Source organism: Nanorana parkeri, unplaced genomic scaffold (genome assembly GCF_000935625.1).
Source record: "Nanorana parkeri isolate BGI_ZX_2015 unplaced genomic scaffold, ASM93562v1 scaffold519, whole genome shotgun sequence".
Classification (NCBI taxonomy): Eukaryota; Metazoa; Chordata; class Amphibia; order Anura; family Dicroglossidae; genus Nanorana; species Nanorana parkeri.
The window spans coordinates 486533-510033 of record NW_017306787.1 but is presented as its reverse complement, the minus strand read 5'-3'; the positions used below and the strand labels follow the sequence as shown (position 1 = coordinate 510033).

The 23501-nt window shown below is 43.9% G+C and overlaps 1 protein-coding gene across 1 annotated transcript in view; it reads left to right on the top strand.

Annotated features, from left to right (window-relative positions):
* The first annotated feature begins 18982 nt into the window (after nucleotides 1-18982).
* Nucleotides 18983-23501, top strand: part of RASGRF1 (Ras protein specific guanine nucleotide releasing factor 1) — a 73134-nt gene continuing 68615 nt past the window's right edge. Inside the window, exon 1 of the mRNA XM_018561361.1 lies at nucleotides 18983-18987. Coding sequence (XP_018416863.1) covers nucleotides 18983-18987 — 5 coding nt within the window. The remainder of the gene's footprint in view (nucleotides 18988-23501) is intronic.

The following is a 23501-nucleotide window of genomic DNA, read 5'->3' as shown; positions in this document are numbered from 1 at the left end:
AATAGAGCCTGCCTAGGAACTCCCATTACTCCAGGCTGACATCTACCCATCAAGGCATTTTGATATTTGCATACCTCCTTCCAAGAACTGGCCCACTGCTTGCATCAGGGCTGAGGGCTCTTAAGAGGAGTACTGAGGCAGGGTGCTGTAATGTTTTCAGGAGGCTTTGTACAGCACCCTGCCAGCCCCTTCCATCAGACATAATCAGCCTGCATTGCATAGAGAAGCACAGAGATCCAGCAATGACATCACTAGGGTGTAAAATAAAGTATTTAATGAAAACAGAGATGTTTTATTTACAAATGTCATTAGTATGTTGATGAGGGGAAAAGGAGGAACCAAGGAGGGCACAACTTCAACTTTAATTCAGGGCAAACAACAGGTTTGTTTTAAAACCCTCTCCCATTTCCAGCAGTATGAACATGCATATCAGACCGTGTGCTTGTGTTTCTCTGTGAGGCTGTGCAAGAAGTTCCAACAAGATCAGCAATGGCGACTCACGGATGTTCCTTACCACAGATTTCCTTGAAGGACACATTCTAAATATCATGTTATTTATATTTTTGTACACATAAAATATTGTCTCCGTTTGTCCCGCAAGAAAGCGCCGGCTGTAGCTGCAGTGTATAATCTTTTCCAGACGCTCCTTAAGGTTAATACGTAGGATTTGCTTCAAACCCGCAGCACAACACAAGCGGTAGTAACAGATTTTGTTTGTGACTGCAGTCATCCCACATGAGCACATTTCCCGCCTACAAATAATGATGAATAAATAATAATAATAATCATGATGAGGTAAATATTTTATTCTGTTATGTGGACAGCGAATACAAACAAGAAGTAAACCAGCGCGCTACAGTTATTAAATGCCTAGAGTAACGCTACAGAGCCCACCTGAGACCCCCGCAGAGCCCACCTGAGACCCTGCACAGCCCATCTAAGACCACCGCCCAGCCCACCAGAGACCCCACACAGCCCACCAGAGAGTGACCCTGCAGAGCCCATCATAGACCCCCATGCCCACTTGAGACCCCCGCTGAGCCCTGGGCCCTGTAGCAGCCTCCTAAGTCGCTATGGCGATTGTTCCGCCACTGGTTGTACCGGCTCGTCTCCTGGACTGAAATGTCTTACTCTGATTTCACTGCACACTGTGAGATTCTCACAATGTACATTAGAAGCTGCAGCAAGACAGATAGAGCCCGCCTCATTTCCTGGCTGGAGGACGTCCAGCATCACCTAGTGATTTCCTCCCCAGCCTGCCTGTCCCTGTGCTGCCCTTTTCATAATTAGGATTTCAGTTCTCTCAATCATGGAGGCTCAGCATCACATGTGTGTGTTACTTACAGCGGTCTGCATGCAAATAGAGCCTGCCTAGGAACTCCCATTACTCCAGGCTGACATCTACCCATCAAGGCATTTTGATATTTGCATACCTCCTTCCAAGAACTGGCCCACTGCTTGCATCAGGGCTGAGGGCTCTTAAGAGGAGTACTGAGGCAGGGTGCTGTAATGTTTTCAGGAGGCTTTGTACAGCACCCTGCCAGCCCCTTCCATCAGACATAATCAGCCTGCATTGCATAGAGAAGCACAGAGATCCAGCAATGACATCACTAGGGTGTAAAATAAAGTATTTAATGAAAACAGAGATGTTTTATTTACAAATGTCATTAGTATGTTGATGAGGGGAAAAGGAGGAACCAAGGAGGGCACAACTTCAACTTTAATTCAGGGCAAACAACAGGTTTGTTTTAAAACCCTCTCCCATTTCCAGCAGTATGAACATGCATATCAGACCGTGTGCTTGTGTTTCTCTGTGAGGCTGTGCAAGAAGTTCCAACAAGATCAGCAATGGCGACTCACGGATGTTCCTTACCACAGATTTCCTTGAAGGACACATTCTAAATATCATGTTATTTATATTTTTGTACACATAAAATATTGTCTCCGTTTGTCCCGCAAGAAAGCGCCGGCTGTAGCTGCAGTGTATAATCTTTTCCAGACGCTCCTTAAGGTTAATACGTAGGATTTGCTTCAAACCCGCAGCACAACACAAGCGGTAGTAACAGATTTTGTTTGTGACTGCAGTCATCCCACATGAGCACATTTCCCGCCTACAAATAATGATGAATAAATAATAATAATAATCATGATGAGGTAAATATTTTATTCTGTTATGTGGACAGCGAATACAAACAAGAAGTAAACCAGCGCGCTACAGTTATTAAATGCCCTCTACATTGAAGAATATTGTACTGATAGAGGTAACACCAGTAATGATATAATAATACTCAATATATTCATTTATTTTTTATTTTCTTTATATTGTATTATTTTATATCCACATTTGCATGCAGGCCAAGCTGTCCAGCAATCAGTTACGGGGGGGGTTAGGACAAACCAAATACCACTGCCAGGGGTATTTGCCACGGTCATATAATTCATATGCTGTCCTCCTCTACTAATACATTAACCTATTGATATTTGGTCGTGCCACACGTTTTAAGCATTGCCAAGAAGACTTCGTCTTTAAAGGAGACGTATTGTGAGAATAAAATATACCCATCCCAATAGTTAGAGCCAGTGGAGGGCACTGCAGCTGTCACATCCCGGGTCTTTATATTGAGAACTGAGCGATCACATACCGCTGATTATTCAGCTTATGGTCTCCTCTCTGTAAAGAGCCGTAACTGTCAGTCACCCATTCCCCCCTCCCCTCTCTCTCCATTCCTCCAGCACTTATTGGAAGGACAGACAGGGAAGGGGGCAAGCACAGCTGGCTCTAGCTCTAGAGAGGCAGAGCCAGCTGTCAATCAGGCAGCCAGAGGCATCCTAACAATATTGTTGGGATCCTTCCCAGCTGCCGTGCAGTTCTGCTCCATCAGCCGATAGCGGGCATTAGCCTGCTATTTGCTGACTTTGGGTCACAGCAGTACATTAATAAATCTTCCTTGTGACCCAAAAGAGAAGTAAAGCTAAAAAAAGGTTTGACTTTACCTCTCTTTTAAGATCTAGGGTTGCCACTTTTCTTCAAGCGAAACCTGAACACTCTAGCGACACGCAGACATTTTTTTGGGAGAATGAGTCGTGGCCTATTCATATGTAAATATCACAGTTGAGACTATTTTCAGTGGGGGGGCCAGAAGCCCCATCTTAATTTTGGTTGCCCCTGTCTGGCTGACATCATGTGTCCGGGTTCCTGAGGGGAACTTATCCAAACTGGAGCAGGCTAAATCTGGAGCAGTAGCCCATGGCAACCAATTAGCTTTTCTCTTTCGTTTTCAAAACTTAACTGAACAAACTGAAGAGAGAAACTGATTGGTTGCCAAGGACAACTGCTCCACTTTTTGTCTGCTCCAGTTCTGATAAATTCCCCCCATTGTGTTTGTCTATTGTTGTGACTTAGATGAGGATCAGATCACAATTTATGGCAAATGAATGCATGCAGAAAACTAGTTAATTCTTGCCACTGTGTATAAAATATACATATATATATATATATATATATTACAGAAACCCGTCAGCGCAGATTCTATGTCATGACATATTTGGGCGTTCTGGTGTGCGTAGTCAGCGGCAGGTTCGCTTGTTTCTATGGAGACTGGCTGTGTCACGTCTTTCTATTTTTTGTCCTTGCAGTGTTTCCATGACAACTTATATTGACTATTCCAGAAAGGCTATTTTCATAATTTCCTGGTTGTTGGAATGATATATATGTTTACATCTATCGGGATGTTTCTGTTTATGCCGATGCCTTTGTGTATGTTGTGTGTATCCACGCGGGCTGTGTATGTGTTTGTGACTGTTTATTTGGATTTAAATAGGAGTATCATTTCTGTGTCTGCTAAGCCGGGAGCGTGCATAATGTTTATGTGTCTAGCACCGGCACCTATACATACCTTACACACAACGTCTATACTTTATATCTGCTTTATGGGACAACAGATCTTGTTATTGGGGATTGGATTCTGTTTTCTTGGTTTTGGCTGTAGCTGGTCATTGAATGTTCAGTGATAATCTAACCAAAAGTTCATATTTTCTTTCCATATGTTAAAAAAGCTATAACCTCTCTTATTGCAGTTTACAAGCCCTTATTCAGGGGTGGAAAACCCCGGCCCTCCAGCTGTGGTGGAACTACAAATCCCATGAGGCACTGCCAGATTCTCCTAGCCACAGGCATGACTCCCAGAGACAGGTGCATGATGGCATTTGAAGTTTCACCAGAGCTGTTGGGCCAGAGTTTGCACGCCACTGTGTTAGATGGTGGATGTGTTAGTTTTCTCTTTTCAGGCTAAGAACATTTTCAGCAAGTAGAGAAAATGCCGGTTGATCTTGCCAGAAATGCTGTGTCCTTGTGAGTGGCATAACAATAGCCAGCTGCTATGGGGCCTGTGGTAGGAGGGGGCCCCATTAGTGAGTCTTATTAGGAAAGCTAAAGTATGACATTTTGAATACAGAAGGGCTGAAATCAGACCTCAAGATCTTCTAGTCAGGATTCCCTCTCTGTGCAGCAAGAAGCCTGTGCTTGTCTATCTTAGCCGTGTCTTTTTATTGCCCTCTGACCTTTTGCTACAAAAGGGGTTACGCACTAAGCTGCTGAAGGCAGACGAGTAAATGACCGAGCCGAAGTGAAGTGATCCGAACACCATGTGGCTACTCACTTCAGCCTTGTACTGCTGATTTCAGCCGTACAATGACTGACTTCGGCTCCCTTCAGTTCAGCCGTACATGCTCTGATTGAATAGCCGAATGCCGCCGACACGAATGCTGATGTCATGGTCCAGCTCCGCCCATTTGTTGTCATTCAGTGACAGGCCACTGTTCTCAAATGACCCAAGGACAGTGGCCTGTCATTGAATGACTACAAATGGGCGGTGCCAGCCGTGACGGCGAACTCCGCCTCTTTGTTTTGATTCGGCCGGGATCTGCGGGAAGACTTTGACAGGTGACAGACACATGTAAACAGTTAGGCGGAGCTAATGGTGATGTCACTGTTAGCTCCACTCAATTGTTTTTATTTTGCCGGCATCTGTCAAACTGGACATTTTGCGGCGTTTGTCGCGTGTAGACGAGTCCAAGGGCATCAGATTTTTTTTTATTTTGACAAGTCGGCGGTGTCATGGACAATGCTGGACGTCCTGAATGACCTTTGCGGTGGATTCATTTTTTAAATTTTTGGTGTCTTTATTAAAGGACTTGTCAAAGACGTGATTTGTTTATTTTTTTGGTCTGGTCTGTTTATTTACTTTTGACTTTTTTTACTTTTAACCCTTTGGAGAACGCACTTTTTTTTTATTTTTAACTCGGGGGGTCCCTCCTAACTTTTCTACCAGCCCTAAAGGGTCTGGTATTTTTACATTTGCTGGGAGAACGGTCGGCTTCGGCAGACCTTTCCCCCCGCTTCGGCTGTGACTTCGGCTCAGCCGGCTGAAGCATATGCGTTCGTCTCGGCTGAGCTGTTCAGATGCCTTCGGTTGCTGTGAGCTCTTGGGCTCTGGCAGCCGAAGTGAGCCGAAGGATTAGCCGACGCTATGGCTATATCCTTTAGCTCCTTAATGAATAACCCTCAGAATGAAATGATCAAAACTACAACGGAAATTATGGAAACTTATTGAAATCACAAACCCCAGAGCTTCACCTCGGTTATAACCTTATAGGAGGGCTGAGGTTTTTGGTTCTACAAAAAGAAATAAAAATAAAACAAGAGTATGAAGATGTTTGTATTGGGATTGAAGAGTAAGTGTGTGCAGGACTATGAATCATTTCATCATAATATAAAATCTCTGCATGGTTATTATTATTATTAGAGCTACTATAACTTTTAGCCCCCAGCACTGCTCCCTAGTACTGCACTGACTATGCTTGCAGCTTTCCTCCTGCCTGCCCTTGATACATTCTTCATGATAACATCAATGTATTTGGTATTGTCACAGTTGACACAGGATCCCCAGAATTTGCTATAGTGCCCCATGATTTGTAGTTATGCCTTTGCTGCTTCCTGTAAGTTGAAAAAAAACATCTTTTATCTTTTTTTGTGTACACTATTAGTCCCGTCAGTTCACCATGGAGATCAACAAAGGCAGATATGTTTGAAGTCCTGACTGTGTGACAGCCATGGCTCCTTCCATAGATACAATGGAGAAATTAGTGTAGACACCGAGAAAATGTGTCATGGGGATTACCCGGTGAAAATAAAGTGAGAAAAGCCTGAAAAAAAAGAAAACCAATCCAGCCACCACTTCTACGGACTAGTAATATGTACTATATTAAATTCTTGTTTGTAGGTTTAGATACGTTTTAAAGGAGTTGTAAAGTCCCAGCATATCCTCTCCTGTTATAATATCAACATTGTAATAGGAATACATACTAGAGTTGTTTTTCATAATGCAACCAAAGCTTACTTCTATGTAGTGAGTGCTGCCTTCCATCTGCCCATCACTTTCATCAACTTCCTGGATTCCCAGAGTGCTTTGCATCTCTTTTCCTGCTGCTTGATATGATGCAATCTCAATTTCTCAAGACTACATATCCCATCATGCATTGCTTCCAACAAGCAATCATAATGTTACATTGCGGGAAGCTCAAACAGCAGGTTAGTTAGAGTGGTGACAGAAGGAAGTGCATACTCACAGGGCTGAGAGAAATGGTGTCAGTGCATGGAGGAAGTACATCCTATGGGCATATTCAATAAGTAAGTTTACAGACTTCTAGATGGATATGGTTTTTAGGAGTGGGATAGAACTTATGGAAATTCAATATAGAAAGATGTATTTATTTTTAGTTTTTGACAATATATACCCTTTAAGTATTCAACAGAATCTGTCATTGATGTATATATATTCCATTTTATTGAATAAATTGAATTAGTTAGTTTTCTTCTAGTTCTCCAGCTAGCTGTGTTTCTTGTATTAATTTGCAAAACTAAGCCAAAAATATTTTTAAATGTTGATAGTCCTGCTGTCCTGTCCAACCTCTGTGCCAAGCCATTTTGATGGCAGGTAATTTCATGACATGATGTTGCTGTGCTACATGACATCATATTCTAAGGTTACTGGGCCCAACCCACAGCCAAGCATACAGCGGACCCCTTGATACAAAGAAATCCATACTGAGCATTGCAAGTGTAACTATAAGTAAAGCATAAGTCTGAGATAAGAGACCAGTTGGCCATGATGCCAACAGCGGTGTGTTTAGGTTTTGTGCTACCCTAGGCAAGACGGAACTCGGCACACCCCCCTCCCCCCTTCTAAATTTGTCCTACACCTTCCTGTTCAAGACATTTTCCGTAACCTGTCAATCTCTGGATACAGCTTCTGACAGGATGCGCTATTAGCGTTGCAGGAAAGCCGGGTTCTCAGGGGGGCTGTAAAGGATCTCTGGTGGGCTCTGCTCTGCAGGGTCTCAGGCAGAGATCGCCAAAGACCCTGAACCTGAGTCCCAGCAAACCCCACCAGGGATCCCACAAAGCCCACCATAGACTCTCGCGTGGGCTGTGCAGGATCTTTGATAGGCTGCACAGGGTCCCTTTCATTGCACATGTGCTGATCCTCTTAACTGCAGCTCCCCAGCATGCTTCCAGGACATGCTGCTTCTTCCTCCAGCTGCCGAAGCTTCTTCCTCCAGTCGCCGTAGCTTCTTCCTCCGGTAGCCGTAGCTTCTTCCTCCAGTCACCGAAGCTTCTTCCTCCAGTCGCCGAAGCTTCTTCCTCCAGCTGCCAAAGCTTCTTCTTCGAGCCACTGAAACTTCTTCCTCGAGCCACTGAAGCTTCTTCCCCCAGCTGCCTGCAGCCTTCACCGTCCGGGCCGCGTCTCCCTTGGCCCCACCAGCAGCCACCTGATTAGGCAGCTGAGACTGCCTGATTTTGTGCTCCCGTCTCTGGCTTTCCTCTTTGCAGGGGGGAGAAAAATGCCGCCCCCCCTGCAAAGTGCCGCTCCAGGCAAAGGCTTGCTTGCCTCACTGTAAATACGCACCTGGATGCCAATCGGATGCACGGTGGAAATTTGGGGGGTCACTGCTGCTTCCTACCACGGTGTGATACTTTAGAACAATGGTAGGTAACCTCGGCACTCCAGCTGTGGTGAAACTACAAATCTTATTGTACCACTGCCTCCGGCAGCCATGCCTGTAGCGGACAGAGTCTTGCAATGCCTTATGAAGCTTTTTAGTCGCACTACAGTTGGCGTGCAGAAGTTGCCTACTCTTGCTTTAGGTATACATTTTGGTGGAAAAGACCCCTTCTTCTATCATGTGCCATTATATATTAATGGACACAGGCAAGAGGCAATGCAAAGTAGAGACAGGCATGCCCATGATATAATAACGACATACAAACAACACATGTTTAAGTTTTGTGATAAAAAATAAAGAGGAGCGTTTGAGGAGCATCTTTAATTTGCATGACACACAATAAACTGTTGTTTAATATGCAGTAATAGTTTTTGGGATAAAAAATAAAGTGGAGAGTTTGAAGATTGTTATCAATTTCTATAAACACAATAATACATATGTGATTAGAACATGCAGTGTATTTATAAAGAATTTGCAGAGCCAAAATTGCATGTACATTCATTCTGTGAGTCAAAAATGAATGTTCTTGGTATATTTTCTTTTCAGGTCAAAAGTAATATCAGGAAAATACCGCATTATGGCCACTAGATGGCGCTGAGAGGAATAGTAAATTAATACTTATTTTCTCTTCTCTCATCTGTAACCCTTCTGCAGGGCGCTTAACTATCTTAACTAACGGTGAGAAGTGCAAACATAAAAAATGTCACCACTCCAACTGAACTTCCAAGATGACTGTTTACTGACATCTCATATAAAAAAACAAAAAACAATTAGAGGGTATGCAGACCCTATTCATAATTATGAACACCTTGAAAGAGAACATACCCTCGAAATATTGGTGTTTCTTCTGATAAGAGACGTCAGTAAACAGTCATCTTGGAAGTTCAGTTGAAGCGCTGGACTTTTCTCTGTTTGGATGTGCATGGTGTCACCGTTGATCCAAGCACCCACCCTACAGATGGGTTATAGATGTTAGTGAAATGTGGTTTGATAGATACACCTAACACTGGAGTCATGGATCCTTGATCATCATCTGGACTGCCACCTCTATAACCTATAAAAAAGAGACACATAATGGAGAGGAAATGGGGGCAGGACCTGACTGAGAACTCCTTCAAGGAACCCTCAGTTCAGATGGAGTGCTGGGTGTTTTCTATGTTTGGATTTGCATGGTGTCACCGTTGATCAAAGCACCCAGCCTACAAATGGGTTGTAGATGTTTGTGCAGTGTGGTTTGATAGATACACCTAACACTGGAGTCGTGGGTCCTTGATCATCATCTGGACTGCCACCTCTATAACCTATAAAAAAGAGACACATAATGGAGAGGAAATGGGGGCAGGACCTGACTGAGAACTCCTTCAAGGAACCCTCAGTTCAGATGGAGTGCTGGGTGTTTTCTATGTTTGGATTTGCATGGTGTCACCGTTGATCAAAGCACCCAGCCTACAAATGGGTTGTAGATGTTTGTGCAGTGTGGTTTGATAGATACACCTAACACTGGAGTCGTGGGTCCTTGATCATCATCTGGACTGCCACCTCTATAACCTATAAAAAAGAGACACATAATGGAAAGGAAATGGGGGCAGGACCTGACTGTGATCTCCTTTAAGGAACCCTCAGTTGGAGTGCTGACTGTTTTCTATGTTTTGATTGGCATGGTGTCACCGTTTAGCCAAGCACCCACCCTACAGATGGGTTATAGATGTTATTGCAGTGTGGTTTGATAGATACACCTAACACTGGAGTCATGGGTCCTTGATCATTATCCTGACTGCCACCTATGTAACCTGTGAAAAAGAGGCACATAATGGACAAGATGGATCTGACTAAGGTCTCCATTAAGGAACCCTCAGTTCAGCTGAAGTGCTGGACCTTTCAATGTTTGGATTTGCATGGTGTCACCGTTTAGCCAGGCACCCACCCTGCAGATAGGTTATAGATCTTTGTGCAGTGTGGTTTGATAGATACACCTAGCACGGGGGTTATGGGTCCTCGATCACCATCTGGACTGCCACCTCTGTAACCTATAAAAAAAGAAACACATAATGGACAAGACATGGAGGCAGGACCTGACTGAGATCTCCTTCATGGAACCCTCAGTTCAGTTGGAGTGCTGGACTTTTTCTATGTGTGGATGTGCATGGTGTCACCGTTTAGCCAAGTACCCACCCTACAAATGGGCTATAGATGTTAGACCAGTGTGGCTTGATAGGTACACCTAAAGGTGCCCATACACCTTACGACCATCGCAAGACTTTTGTCTTGCGATGGTCGTATGCTTCTTGAAAGCCCGTACGATCTGCCCACCTAGGACGGGCAGATCGTACTTGCGATCATCGAAAGCCCGCTGAGGGGCGGGCTTCCGATGACGGCAATGCAGAACGGGCAGTGTGCGCGTGCGCACACCGGCCCGTTCCGCAGCTATCGGACGAGCAGGCTAGAACCCCGCCGAGAATCGTACGATTCTCGGCGGGTTTTCGAACATGTTGGCTTGACAAAAGACGTGCGACCGTACAGTAGAAACGGTCGCACGTCTTAGTTCACACTGCTCGATTCTCGTACGATCGCGGGATTTCGCCCGATTCTCGTACGAGAATCGAGCAGTGTATGGGCACCTTAACACTGGAGTCATGGGTCCTTGATTATCATCTTGACTGCCACCTGTGGAAAAAACCTGTGAAAAAGTGGCACATTATTTACAGAAAACGAGATCTCCTTAAGGGCTTGTTCACACCAAGCGCGGAGCAGATGCAGTGCAGAGCAGTTACAGAACGCATCAAAACGGCATCCAATATATTCCTATGGTATTTTGGGCTCTAGTTCACACCACAACGTTCAGTTCCAGAGCATGTGGGAAAACTGCAGCATGTCCTATTTTTTCTGCTCTGGACCGCACCAAAACGCATGCAAACGCATAAAAAATGCATGCAAACGCCCTGGGACGCACTGAAAGCCCATTTTAGGCTACAAAAAAAGGCCCAGAACACGTCAAAACACACTGCACGGCATGTGCAGAAACTCATGTAGATCTGGTCCGGATTTGGTGTGAACAAGCCCTCAAGGTACCCTCAGTTCATTTGGAGTGCTGGACTTTTTCTATGTTTGGAGGTGCATGTAGCTGCTCTCACGCAGATAAGTAGTAGGGTATTGCATGCTGTCTTCAATAAATACATGTCCAGGCATCTGATAGCACAGAATTAATACAGTTTTATTACAAATATTCCGTTCACGATTGAAAATGTCTAACATTGCATGTGTGCTTATTATAGGAAAGCCTATCTTACATAAACCTCTCGGAAGCTCAGTCCCACCCCTGCCTCTGGTGTTGAATAGCAGGGGAAAAATGTCTATTGTGAATGTCGTAAGCAGTGGTTAGACTGTTCCTGGAAAAAAGCCCACATTCCCTCCCATGTCAGGGCTTGGCTGCCATATTGATGTGACACGTGCACCTGGATGTCCGGTGCTCATTTGGTGTAGCATCCGATCCATTCTTTTTGCTAGTTTCCCAAACAAGCCCATCTTACCTGTAATCACCTTGATAGAGGAGGAGAGTCTACTGACCACAGAATGCACAAACCACCGTAAACACACCCAGCTCAGAATTCTTTATCACCCCCAATATCATAAAACTGAAATCTGTGAAATTGATATGAATTACAAATGATCAGGGCACCGAGCCTAAGTTATGATTTACATGGTCATGGAACAGATTTATAACATTAGGGCCCCAGTCAAAATTAGTGGGCCCCTTGTAACCAGACTAAAAAGGTTTATTTACACTCACTAACATATGCTGAGTTGATATGCATTTTTGATGTGTGTTTTTTTAAAAGAATTGTATTGACTTGAATCACCACATATACCGCAACACAAACTAAAAATGCAGCATTACCTTTTTTTCTAGGTGTAGTTTAAGTCATATTAAAGTCAAAAGGTTTTTAAGTTATTTCAAATGCTGATTAAATCACTTAGATATTGCTCCTTGATGTTTAAATGTATTAGCTTACTACAGAATCAGCTGGTCCCCTGAGCTATGGCCCTGATATGCTGTTTTAGGGTGGCTCCTTTGGAGCTACCCTTGTCTGCGCTAATAAGCTGTGTGTGTTAGTTATGTGTTTAGATGAAGCACTGACATCTTGAGGGATGGTGAATTAAGTTTTACTTGCTTAGAAGGACATAACATGTGAATACAGAATTATGCAGGAAACATATATGTAGGAAAACTACAGAGACTGTCATTGCACTCCGGCGCCATCTACAGCTCAAAAAACATAACTGTATATTCTGTTGCATTTCCAACACCCCTTCTCAACAGCATATGTGTTGCTATATAACGTTTAGCTTCTCTCTCTCTCTCTCTCTCTTTCTCTCTCTCGGGAAACTGTGCCGATCCTTTGGCAATGGAGTGCGTCCGCAGTCATTTCTTCTGATGAGCAATATTGAATGTCAATAATAGCTAGCTCTTGAGTGTCCAGGTTTTATTTTTTTGTAGTGATTTTATTTCTGCTTCTGCTGCCTGTCTCCATTGATTGGCTTCTCCTTTTGGTAACTTTTCTATGTCTTTCCCCGATGTTGGTTTGAGTACACTATGTGTCTTAGCAGTATATGACAACTTGCAGGGTGGCATTCTTTTTGTTGCCCAAGAGGATCTTCTTATTTTAGGTTGTTCAGCAGAATTTAACATGGGATTTGTCTTATCCATTGTGAGTTCCACCTCTTGTTCTGATTTCTGTGTTCCTTTACTTAGCTCAGTTTCCTTTGCTGGTTCACTGGACGAATTCACTTCACAACTCCCCGGGATCATTATTTCTGGTGATGGGTTCTCATACAAATAAACACTTATTGTCACTTTGTCAGTCTGTGAGTGGAGTATTCTATATCCCTTACTTTGTTCACTATAGCCCATCAGAATACCATGAATGTCTGCGTTCTCCAATTTGAGTCGCTTCTCTTTGGCAATATATATGTAACATGACTAACAATGCACTACAGCGCCATCTACAGCTCAAAAACATAACAGTATATGCTGTTGCATTTGTTGTCTCCACAAACACACAGACACAGCAAAGCAAGTCATTCCCCTGCTCCCTGCTCCCCACTCCTTCTTCCTCCCTTCTCCAATCTAGTAGATGGACAGCTGCTGCCCTTGGGATCTTGGACTGGACAGGAAGTTCAGGGAAATGGAGCTAAGAGATTTGAAGCTGTTCGGAAGTATGATCACTATAAGTGCTTGGGCAAAAATGTAAATGAATCTATTGTTGGGCAATGTATATTTGTTTGATCTGGATTCATCATTAAAGTTTAAGAGTTTAATCATACTTTAAGCTAAAAAGAGCACCAAAATACAAGTTCTCAGAGTCCAAAAGTCATTTATTGGTTCCATAAGGGACAAACAGGAAAAAAGGAAAACCAAAAAACAGCCAATGCGTTTCAAGGGCTGAACAATCCCCCTTCATCATGGCTTTAAGAATAATTAGCATAGCATTAACCAGTTGCCGTCCGCCCGTTGCAAAAAAACGGATGGACGGCACAGTTGCATTGGCGGGTTGCCATCTCCAGACGGCATTTTTTTTCTGCTCGCGCACTCCCACGGGCAGCAAAGACCCGTCCAATGTAAAGAGCCTCTACCGGCTGTTTCACATATACACGATCGGCGGCTCTATAGCCTGCCGATCATGTGTATGTGCTGGCTGCGTGACCCCCCCTCGAGTGCCGCCGCCGTGATTGTGCGGCTGCCCCCTCCCTCCTCACCTTCAATCCCGGGATCCGCGGCCCGGGACCGGCTCGGGAGGGCGTCAGGAGGTAAGATGGGAGGGAGTTCGGCATCTTCCTCCTTGCTGATCTCCCTCCGTGCTGTGAATGGGGAAGTAGTGGGTCCTAGAGACCCCTAATATCTCCATAAAGAGGACCTGTCAGTGTGCCTTTGCTGTTATATAGGGGGATTTTTATCCCCCTATGTAATAGCAATGACATTAAGTGTAAAAAAAACATAAGTCACATATCAAAAAAGTTTTTAAAAAACCCCAAAAATTCTTAACTCCCCCACCCCCATGTTTACGCACATAAAAACGTAAATACGCGTCCGGTGCACCAGCACGCGAAAACGACAATTGTGCTACACACGTTACATTTCGTCATGAACGTCGCAGTGAGAGCAATCATTTTAGGAGCATCAATCACTGATAACACTAAACTGATGAGCGGTAAAAGCTTTTAAAGCGTCGCCTATGGCCAATTTTGGGTATTATAATATACACGCAATTTTAAGGCTTGACATGTTTGGTGTCGTTTTACCCGACATGACCCCGTCTTTTATATTTTACCAAAAAATTGGGTAATAATAAATGTTTTATCATTTAATATAGGGGAAACAGTTTTTTTTTAATTGGTAATTTTTCCTTAATATAGTAAAAAATTTAAACTCCAGTGGTGAATAAATACCACCAAAAGAAAGCTCTATCTGTCCCCAAAAAATGGTATAAAATTCATTTCAGTACAGCGCTGCATGACGGAATAAATGTCAGTCAAAGTACCGCAGCGCTGAATACTGAAAAATGGCCTGGATGGGAAGGAGGTTTAAACACCGCGGACTTCAAGTGGTTAAAGTCATATTCAACTCTCAAACTTTTTTCAATAATTAATCCAGATCAAACAAATATGCATTGCCCAGCAAAGCATTACTTTACAGTTTTTCCCAAACACTTTACCATCATCATGTTTCCAAACAGCTGCTTCCAAGTCTCTCAGCTCAGCTTCCCTGAACTTCCTGTCCAGTACAACTTCACAAAGGACAGCGCAGACTCCAGCAACTGTGCATCTACTAGCTCGGAGAAGGGAGGAGAGGGGGCCATACCCCGCTTTTTATATTTTACCAAAAATATGGGTAATAAATGGGTGTGGTTACTAGGGGTGTGGTCACTAAAGGGTGTGGCCACTGAGGGGTGTGGTCACTGAGGGGCGCTGTAAAGCTTTCTCGCACAGGGCGCCTAAAGACCTAAGGCCGGCCCTGCCAGAGGGAGGGGAGTAACTGGAGACACATAACTTACTAGCACACACAAGGGTGACTGCATAGCACTCTGCTTGAGAAAGGAGTCACTCTAACAGGAAGTCAGGACCAGTGCTTAGGGGACCAGATGATTCAGCAGGAAACTAACTTTTTTAAACATTAAGAAACAACATCCATTGTAAGTGATTTCATCAGCATTTGAAATACCTTAAAAATCCTTTTGGCTTATATATCACTTTAATGCTATTCTGCCATTGATTACAGGTACCCACTCACTGAGGATTCTCCTCGCTTGGATTGCTACATCCAGTATCGTAATGAACATTTTGTTAATTGTGACAGTCCTGATAAAGGGGGATTTTTCAACTCCCTATAATGCTTTTGCTGACTTTGTTTTTCTTTTTACCTGTTTTTCGATTTCAGAACCAATAAATTTATTTTGGGAACTTTGAACATGCATTTGGCATTTCTTTTGAGTTCGGTCCATACCTTACACAAGGTTTATTGACCACAACATATTTTTTTCTTCCCTAAGATCAACATGCGGGGGTCTTCCAACACTAGGTAACCTTCCTTTCAACTAAGAAAAATGCAGCTACTGTAGTAATAAGATCATCATGACTACAGGACTAAAGATTGGATAGATGTTGGTCTGCCAAATTCTGATTTCTGCTTTAACAGACGGGTAACAGGGTGGCAGTTTTATGTACACATCAAGAATCCATGGATCCATCTTGTCTTGTGTCAACAATTTAGTCTGGTGGGGGTAGAATTGTGTGAAGCATTATTTTTTGTCACACTACAGGCCCTTACAGTGTATGTGAAGGTCATTATTTTATCCTGCTTAAGTGTTGCCTACCTCGCCATCTTTTCTGTCCTTGGCCCATCCATGCTTCCTTTCCCCGGTTGACACCAGCCCTTTAGCAGGAGCATGGTTGTCACCTGGTGGTGCTCGTGCCCACTCTAAGTCAGAGTGCTCACCCATATCTGACCAGCATAACACTCTTATTTGCATAGCGCATTTTTTCTATGGACAGCTTCCTTCTCACTTTACTGTGCACATGAAGGAGCTGAATGATGTCCCATTCCATTTGTGTTGGTGCTTCTCTCATGCCAAGGTTGATGGGTAATGTAGTATGATCTGCCAAGTCACGCGTGTGATTATAAAAGTGCTACTGTGGCTGGAGCCCAAAACAGGAAGTAAAGCTTTCAATGCGTATAGAAGGAAGATTCCAGCAGTTAAAATCTCTTATTTTTGGAATGTTTATAGAATGAATTGCTTAGCAATTGCACTAAAAGAGGAATTCCATGCAACATTATCATTTTCTGAAGAAGCCTTTAGCTTTACTTTAACGTGGCATCATATGAATGCCACCACGTACCTGGGTATTGTTGCTAGCAATTTACACCAGGGATAGGCAAACTCCAACACTCCAGATGTGGTCAAACTAGACATCCCATCTCGGAGTCATGTCTGTGACAGTCGGAGTCTTGCAATGGTTCATGGAATTTGTAGATACACAACAGCTGTAAGGCTGGAGTTTGCTTACCCCTGGCACCCTTTACTACAGAGTTGCCACAAAGATTATTCTCTACATGTGGTTTACAATATCCTCATGTGGAAAGGAAAAAATACCTACATTTGCCTAGTCACAAAAATATAATATAAAATCCTATTTTAATACTAATTGTTTAGATGTGCTGTATGAGTGAATTTGACCGTGCCTTTGTGTACTTTGTCTGTGTATGCTTGTGTGTGAATGCTGGGTCAGTTCTGTGCATTCATGTGACATCACCAGTCAGTCATGTGGAAGCTCCATCCATCCGTCACTCGCGCACACTAGAACCTCTGAAGCTTAAGCAAAATAAGGCAGATTAGGAATGTATCAGAGTCTGGAACTCGTACGACCTGACGTGCACAATGTGAGCTGGTAACACAATCCCCTGTCACTTAAGACCTTAGACTTCCACTATTAAACCTAATGTGAGACAGACATGCTTGAGTTTAGCCCTAATGGGAATATTCTGTATATGTTCAGGACTGCAACTAATCATATTCTCATATTTTAGAATCAAGCCAGCCCGAGAAAACTGAATATTGGGATCTGATGTGGCTACCATGGCCCATGATCTGCTTACCATGGGTAATGATCTGCCTACCATGGACAATGATCTGCCTACCATGGACAATGCTTGCTTTTTTACAATGGTCTATGGACTCAAAATAGTCACAGGGACCAGTTTATAGCAAATAGAAGATCTAGTTATGTTCTGTAACCAAGTGAAGAGAACCTTGTGGAACCCATACAACCCGATGTGTAGAATGTGAGCTGATAACACAATCCCCACCTTTGCTTAACTTCCACCATTTAACCTAATGTTAGACAGACAGGCTTGGGTTTAGCCTTAATGGGAATATTCTGTATATGTTGAGCATTGCAATTAATCATATTCTCAATTTTAGTATCAAGCCAACCCTAGCACACTGAATTTTGGGATCTGATCTGGATACCATGGGCAATGATCTGGCTATCATGTCCAAAAATCTGTCTACCATGGCCAATGACCTGGCTACTATTACCAATGATTTGGATACCATGGCCAATAATCTGTCTACCATAGCCAATGACCTGGCTACCCTTACCAATGATCTATCTCTACCTTGGCTAATGATCTGTCTACTATGGCTAATTACCTTGCTACTAATACCAATGATCTGGATACCATGGCCAATAATCTGTCTACCATAGCCAATGACTTGGCTACCCTTACCAATTATCTATCTCTGATCTCTCAATGATCTGGCTACTATGGACAATGCTCAGTTTTTTCCTCTACTACCTCTCTGCTACTACCCATAAAGGGACCATGTGAAATAATTGTCTGTAGTCTCTGATAGTCACAAGAACCAGTTTTTAGTAATACAAAGCTCTAGTTATGTTCTATAACCAGGCAAAGAGAACCTTCTCTTTTTCAGTTTCATTAGGGCCTGAGAACCTGAACATGCATGCCGTCCTGGCCACTCTCCTCCTGCTGGGCAGTGTGTTTAACACATCATGACTTACTGTGACATGCTTAGTAGTGCAGAATCATTTAATGCTTAGGGTCACAGGAAGTATGCAGTGATAATACTTGGTTTTCAGTGATCTATTAGCCCGCAGCATATGTCGGCAATGGCCTATTATGTGCAACACTGATGGATTCAGAATCTGGGCATCGGGGCAAAGCACTGCACGACTGATCCAACTCATATATTGTATACATAATAATACACAACGCAGATACAACACGTGTGTGTGCATTGCTTCAGAAAATGAGAGGACAGATGTTTAATACTATAATATATTGTGAAATGGAAGTGTAGGTTTGTATGAGCTTTTCCTGTCGTTACACCTCAATACATTTTATATAACTAACTATATAGAATAATTAGTATTAAAAAATCATACCCTCCCCCTGCAAAATTAAACAAAACATTGCGGGCAATAGAAGAACGCGCGTTTAAACCCGCAACAACGCTCACGACAATGTGCACCATGCTTCTGCCACTCGGCAAAAAAGCACTTTTATCTGCCCAAAGAAGCTCATGTACCTTTTCGGGCGTTTTGCGTTTTCTGCTCAGGTGTGAACCAGAGCCATTGAAAATCATGGGATTTCTTGTGTTAGTCATTTAAAAGCGCTTTTGGAACTGCTCAAAAACTCCTAGGTGTGAACCAGGCCTTACAGTTCTCAAAGGAACACAAGTATGGTGATGTCAACGAACGTGTAGTCCATTGATAACATCCTCCAGCTCCATAACAGAAGGTCCATACCTCCATATAGACAGCGGCTGGTGGAGTAGTCTGCAAAACCCTGTGCATTGCACCCATGACCGCGGTTGCATTGCTTTGCAGGCTTTAAAGGAGAACTATGAGGTGAGTGCCTTTCACTCACCTCATAGTTCTAGCTGACCTGTGACAATTATACTGTCACAGGTCGGCTCAGTAGATCGGGAGGTGAGCGAACACATACCGGCGTTCGCTCACCTCTCGATCCTGTTACGGCTCTCTGCTGTGACAGGGGAGGGGCTGGATTCCCCCCTCCCCGCTCCGCCCGTGCTGACTGGCGGAACGGACGGGGGAGGGGGCGGGTACAGCTGGCTCTGCCTCTAGATAGGCAGAGACAGCTGTCAGTCACGCAGCTGGGCGGATCCCGGCACAATTGTCGGGATCCGCTTCAGCTGCGGCGTCTCAGTATACCGCGAGCAGCAGCTCGTGGTATACAGCGGCGTCTCAGTATAGCTGTATACTGAGCCTAGGATGACGGGAGGACGCTAGTTTGTGTCCTCCCGTTACCCTAAGGAGAACTATGGGGAAAAGCCTTAACCCCATAGTTCTTCTTTAATGCCAAAAATGGAATAAATGCACATTGTTTCTTTTATCAAGATGTGTGCATTTATTTATTTATTTTTAAAAAATGGGCTTTACCCCTGAAAGTATAAAGAAGACTACAACATGGATTCGTATGGATCAAAAAAGATTTTATTCTGTTGAACGAGAGATGCGATCGTTTTGTTCTCCTTCCATTTAATCACAAAGTTGACTTTTTACAATATGATCTTCAAACGCTGAAAAGTAGTAATAAATGCTGACAGGGTTATTCGCTAAAGGGTGAAGAGTTTGGAGACGGCAGGAGAAGTGAACAATCTAGGACAACATAGCTGATTTGGAAAGAATCTCCAATTTAGCTCACTTTCCAGTTCAGCTTTTATGTCCTAGATTGGTCACTTCTCCTGCCTTCTCCAAACTCTTCACCCTTTTATGAATAACCCTGTAAAACATTTATTTTAACAATGAATCCAGATCTGACAACTATAAATTACCCAGCAAAGTATTTCTTCACATTTTTGTCCAAGCACTTAGTCATCATGTTTCCAAACAGCTCCAACTCTCTCAGCTCAGCTTCCCTGAACTTCCTGTCCCGTACATAATCACAAGAGACAGAGAAGTCTCCAGCAGCCGTCCATCTACTAGCTTAGAGTGGGTGAAGGGAGGAGAAGGAGGGGAGCAAGGAGGGATGAGGCTTTTCTTGCTCTGTGTATTTTTGGATATACACACAACTTACTAGAACAGACAAGGGTGGCTCTATAGGACCCTGCAAGGGAAAGGAGTCACTCTATAATAGGATATCAGGGCCAGTGCTCAGGGGACCAGCTGATTCCGCAGGAAATTAAAACTTTTAAACCTCAATGAGCAGCATCCATTGTAAGTGATTTATTCAGCATTTGAAATAGCTTAAAAAAAACTTTTAACTTTAATATCACTTTAACATATTCTGATCTTTATTGGGTATATAGGTAAGGTATACTGTATATGATATATATTTATTTATTTATTAGAGTGCCCACCATAGTCATCTACCTTCCAGAGAGGGATAACACTTGCACAGAAGTGGGTGTACCAGCAGGCTGGCCTGATTTTGTTCAACTTTGTCAGCAACATGTAAACTTTAGTAAATAAGGTCCTACGTGTAGCTTTGCGCATACAGGCATGGTCGTGCGCACTTACATCTACCGGATATATGAGGAAGGCATGAACTGCACTCTATGATACAATGTTCACACACATACAACTAGACCCACATAGACACAATTTCTTTGTGTCTCCAGCAGCCTCTGTCCTCCTTCCTCCCACCGGCCCCCACCCTCCCCTCTCGGTGCTGAGGATGCTGGGAGACGTTTGCTAGAAGTGTGTAGGCGACAAGACTCTATAAATAGCTGTGTCTCTCAGTCTGATCATTGCACCAATCTCTATACTCTAGAATTCATCAGCCGGGGATGTGGGGCTGCAGCATGCAGACCCCAAACAACCAGCAAGCAACACATCATTTACCAATAAACCGCTATGCAGCATCCCTGGGCAACAACCCTGGACCACTGATAGGGAGTTTAAAGGGTTAAACTTTACGTGTCCTAGGCAAAGAAGTGTTAATGAAAAAAAAGAAGTGTATGCCATAATGGAGGCTCAGCAATAGAAGAAAAAAAATGACACTTGAACATTTATAACCTTGACAGCCAAGTTTAGCTAATTATGCAGCAAGTCATCTGCGGCACGCAGCCACATACAATGCTGGTTCTATGACAAGCATGATACATGTATGTCACACTGCATGCGGGTATCCAATTGTACTGCAACACGTGGTTGTGTCTAATTTCTGACATCATTACTGCAACAATATTGGTGAAGTGGGGGGCGGGGGGGGGGGTTCTTATACAAAAAGGTGGATGATGCACCAGTTCGGTGCTGTTAAACTTCTTCACTTTGCAGTACTTGTGTGCGGATCGCTATGTGTATGTATCCATAGGCAGAGCAATGCAATATCCTCTCCATCATTGCCATCTATCCTAACTTGTCTGCATTTTGTGTTAACCTTTCATCGGACCAGAAGTCCCAAAATATATTTGATGGACGTTGTCATTTTCATTGATTGCATTGCACAGATTTCTTGCAGCAGATTATTGGCAGGTACCCCACTGATGCCTGTAGCTTGCTTTACCTAATGCACAGGTATGCACAGTATGGGGAGGGGGGTACAGGTGTGCAATGCTGTGCTCTAGGTGGGAAACATATACAAGGGTGGCTCTGATAGACAGGTATGCACAGTATGGGGAGGGGGGTTCAGGAGTGCAATGCTGTGCTCTAGGTGGGAGGCATACACAAGGGTGGACTCTAATAGACAGGTATGCTCAGTATGGGGGGGGGGGGATACAGGTGTGCAATGCTGTACTGTAGGTGGGAGACATATAGAAGGATGTCGCTAATAGACAGGTACACTCAGTATGGGGAGGGGGATACAGGTATGCAGTGCTGTAGGTGGGAGAGACACATACAAGGGTGGATCCTAATAGACAGGTATGCTCAGTATGGGGAGGGGGATACAGGTATGCAGTGCTGTACTGTTGGTGGGAGAGACACATACAAGGGTTGCTCTAATAGACGGGTATGCTAAGTATGGGGAGGGGGGATACAGGTGTGTTGTGCTGTAGGTGGGAGAGACAAATACAAGGGTGGACCCTAATAGACAGGTGTGCTTAGTGCAGCTGATAATACAGTGGTACAGTGCTGCTAACATGTAGGGGGCCTGGACACACAGGTATACCTGTTAGGTGGAGAGTTGGGTCTGTTAAGGGATATCGGGGTAAATGTAGGCTCAACCGAGTGTGTAGATGGATGACATACCTGCCTTAATAGACAGGTATGCTCGATGTCGCTGATAATACTGGTGTACAATGCTGCTGATGTGTAGGGTGTCTGGACACACAGGTATAAGGGTCTAAGGGTTACCAGGATACATGAGGGTACAGTTGAGTGTGATTCTGGGTAATCAGTGCTCTGCATGTTCATTGCAGGTAGGAGAAATACATAAAAGGGTAGAGCTAATTAGACAGGTATGCTCAGTGTAACTGATGATACAGGTTCATAATGCATGTGAAGTGCAGGGGGCCTGGCACACAGGTATACACATCAGATGAAGGGTAGGGGTTGTTAAGGGTAATCAGGGTACATGTAGGCACAGCTAAGTGTGAACATGGGTGCTGAGTGCTCTGTGTGTGTCCTATGCACTGTAGGTGGAAAAGTCACATACAAGGGTGGACCCTAATAGACAGGTATGCTCAGTGTTGCTGATGATACAGGTTCATAATGCTTCTGAAGTGCAGGGGGCCTGGGCACACAGGTATACACATCAGATGAAGGGTATGGGTTGTTAAGGGTAATCAGGGTACATGTAGGCACAGCTAAGTGTGAACATGGGTGCTGAGTGCTCTGTGTGTGTCCTGTGCACTCTAGGTGGGCGAGCCACATACAAGGGTGGACCCTAATAAACAGGTATGCTCAGTGTAGCTGATGATACAGGTTCATAATGCATGTGAAGTGCAGGGGGCCTGGGCACACAGGTATACACATCAGATGAAGGGTAGGGGTTGTTGAGGGTAATCAAGGTACATGTAGGCACAGCTAAGTGTGAACATGGGTGCCGAGTGCTCTGTGTGTGTCCTGTGCACTGTAGTTGGGAAAGTCACATACAAGGGTGGACCCTAATAGACAGGTATGCTCAGTGTAACTGGTGTGTACAGGGAGGAGTAGATGCAAAGGTGGATAGAAGGGGTGTAGTTGGCATAAGGGGAAGCATTATGGATATACAAGGTTGGTGAGATGTGAGGACATCTGAGGACTAGGTGTATATAACCTGGGAGGGTGCTAGATGGTTACCTGGATAGGCAGATGTGCACCTAATGGAGGGGTGATAGTTATACAAGACTTGTGAGGTGCAGATGGGCCTAGGAAGTTAGTATGCGGATATTCAGTGGACGCCTGGGATCTGGAAGGGTAGGGGATCATTAAACAGTGTATAGATGAGTAAATGATCTGCAGAGATTTGTGTTGGGGGG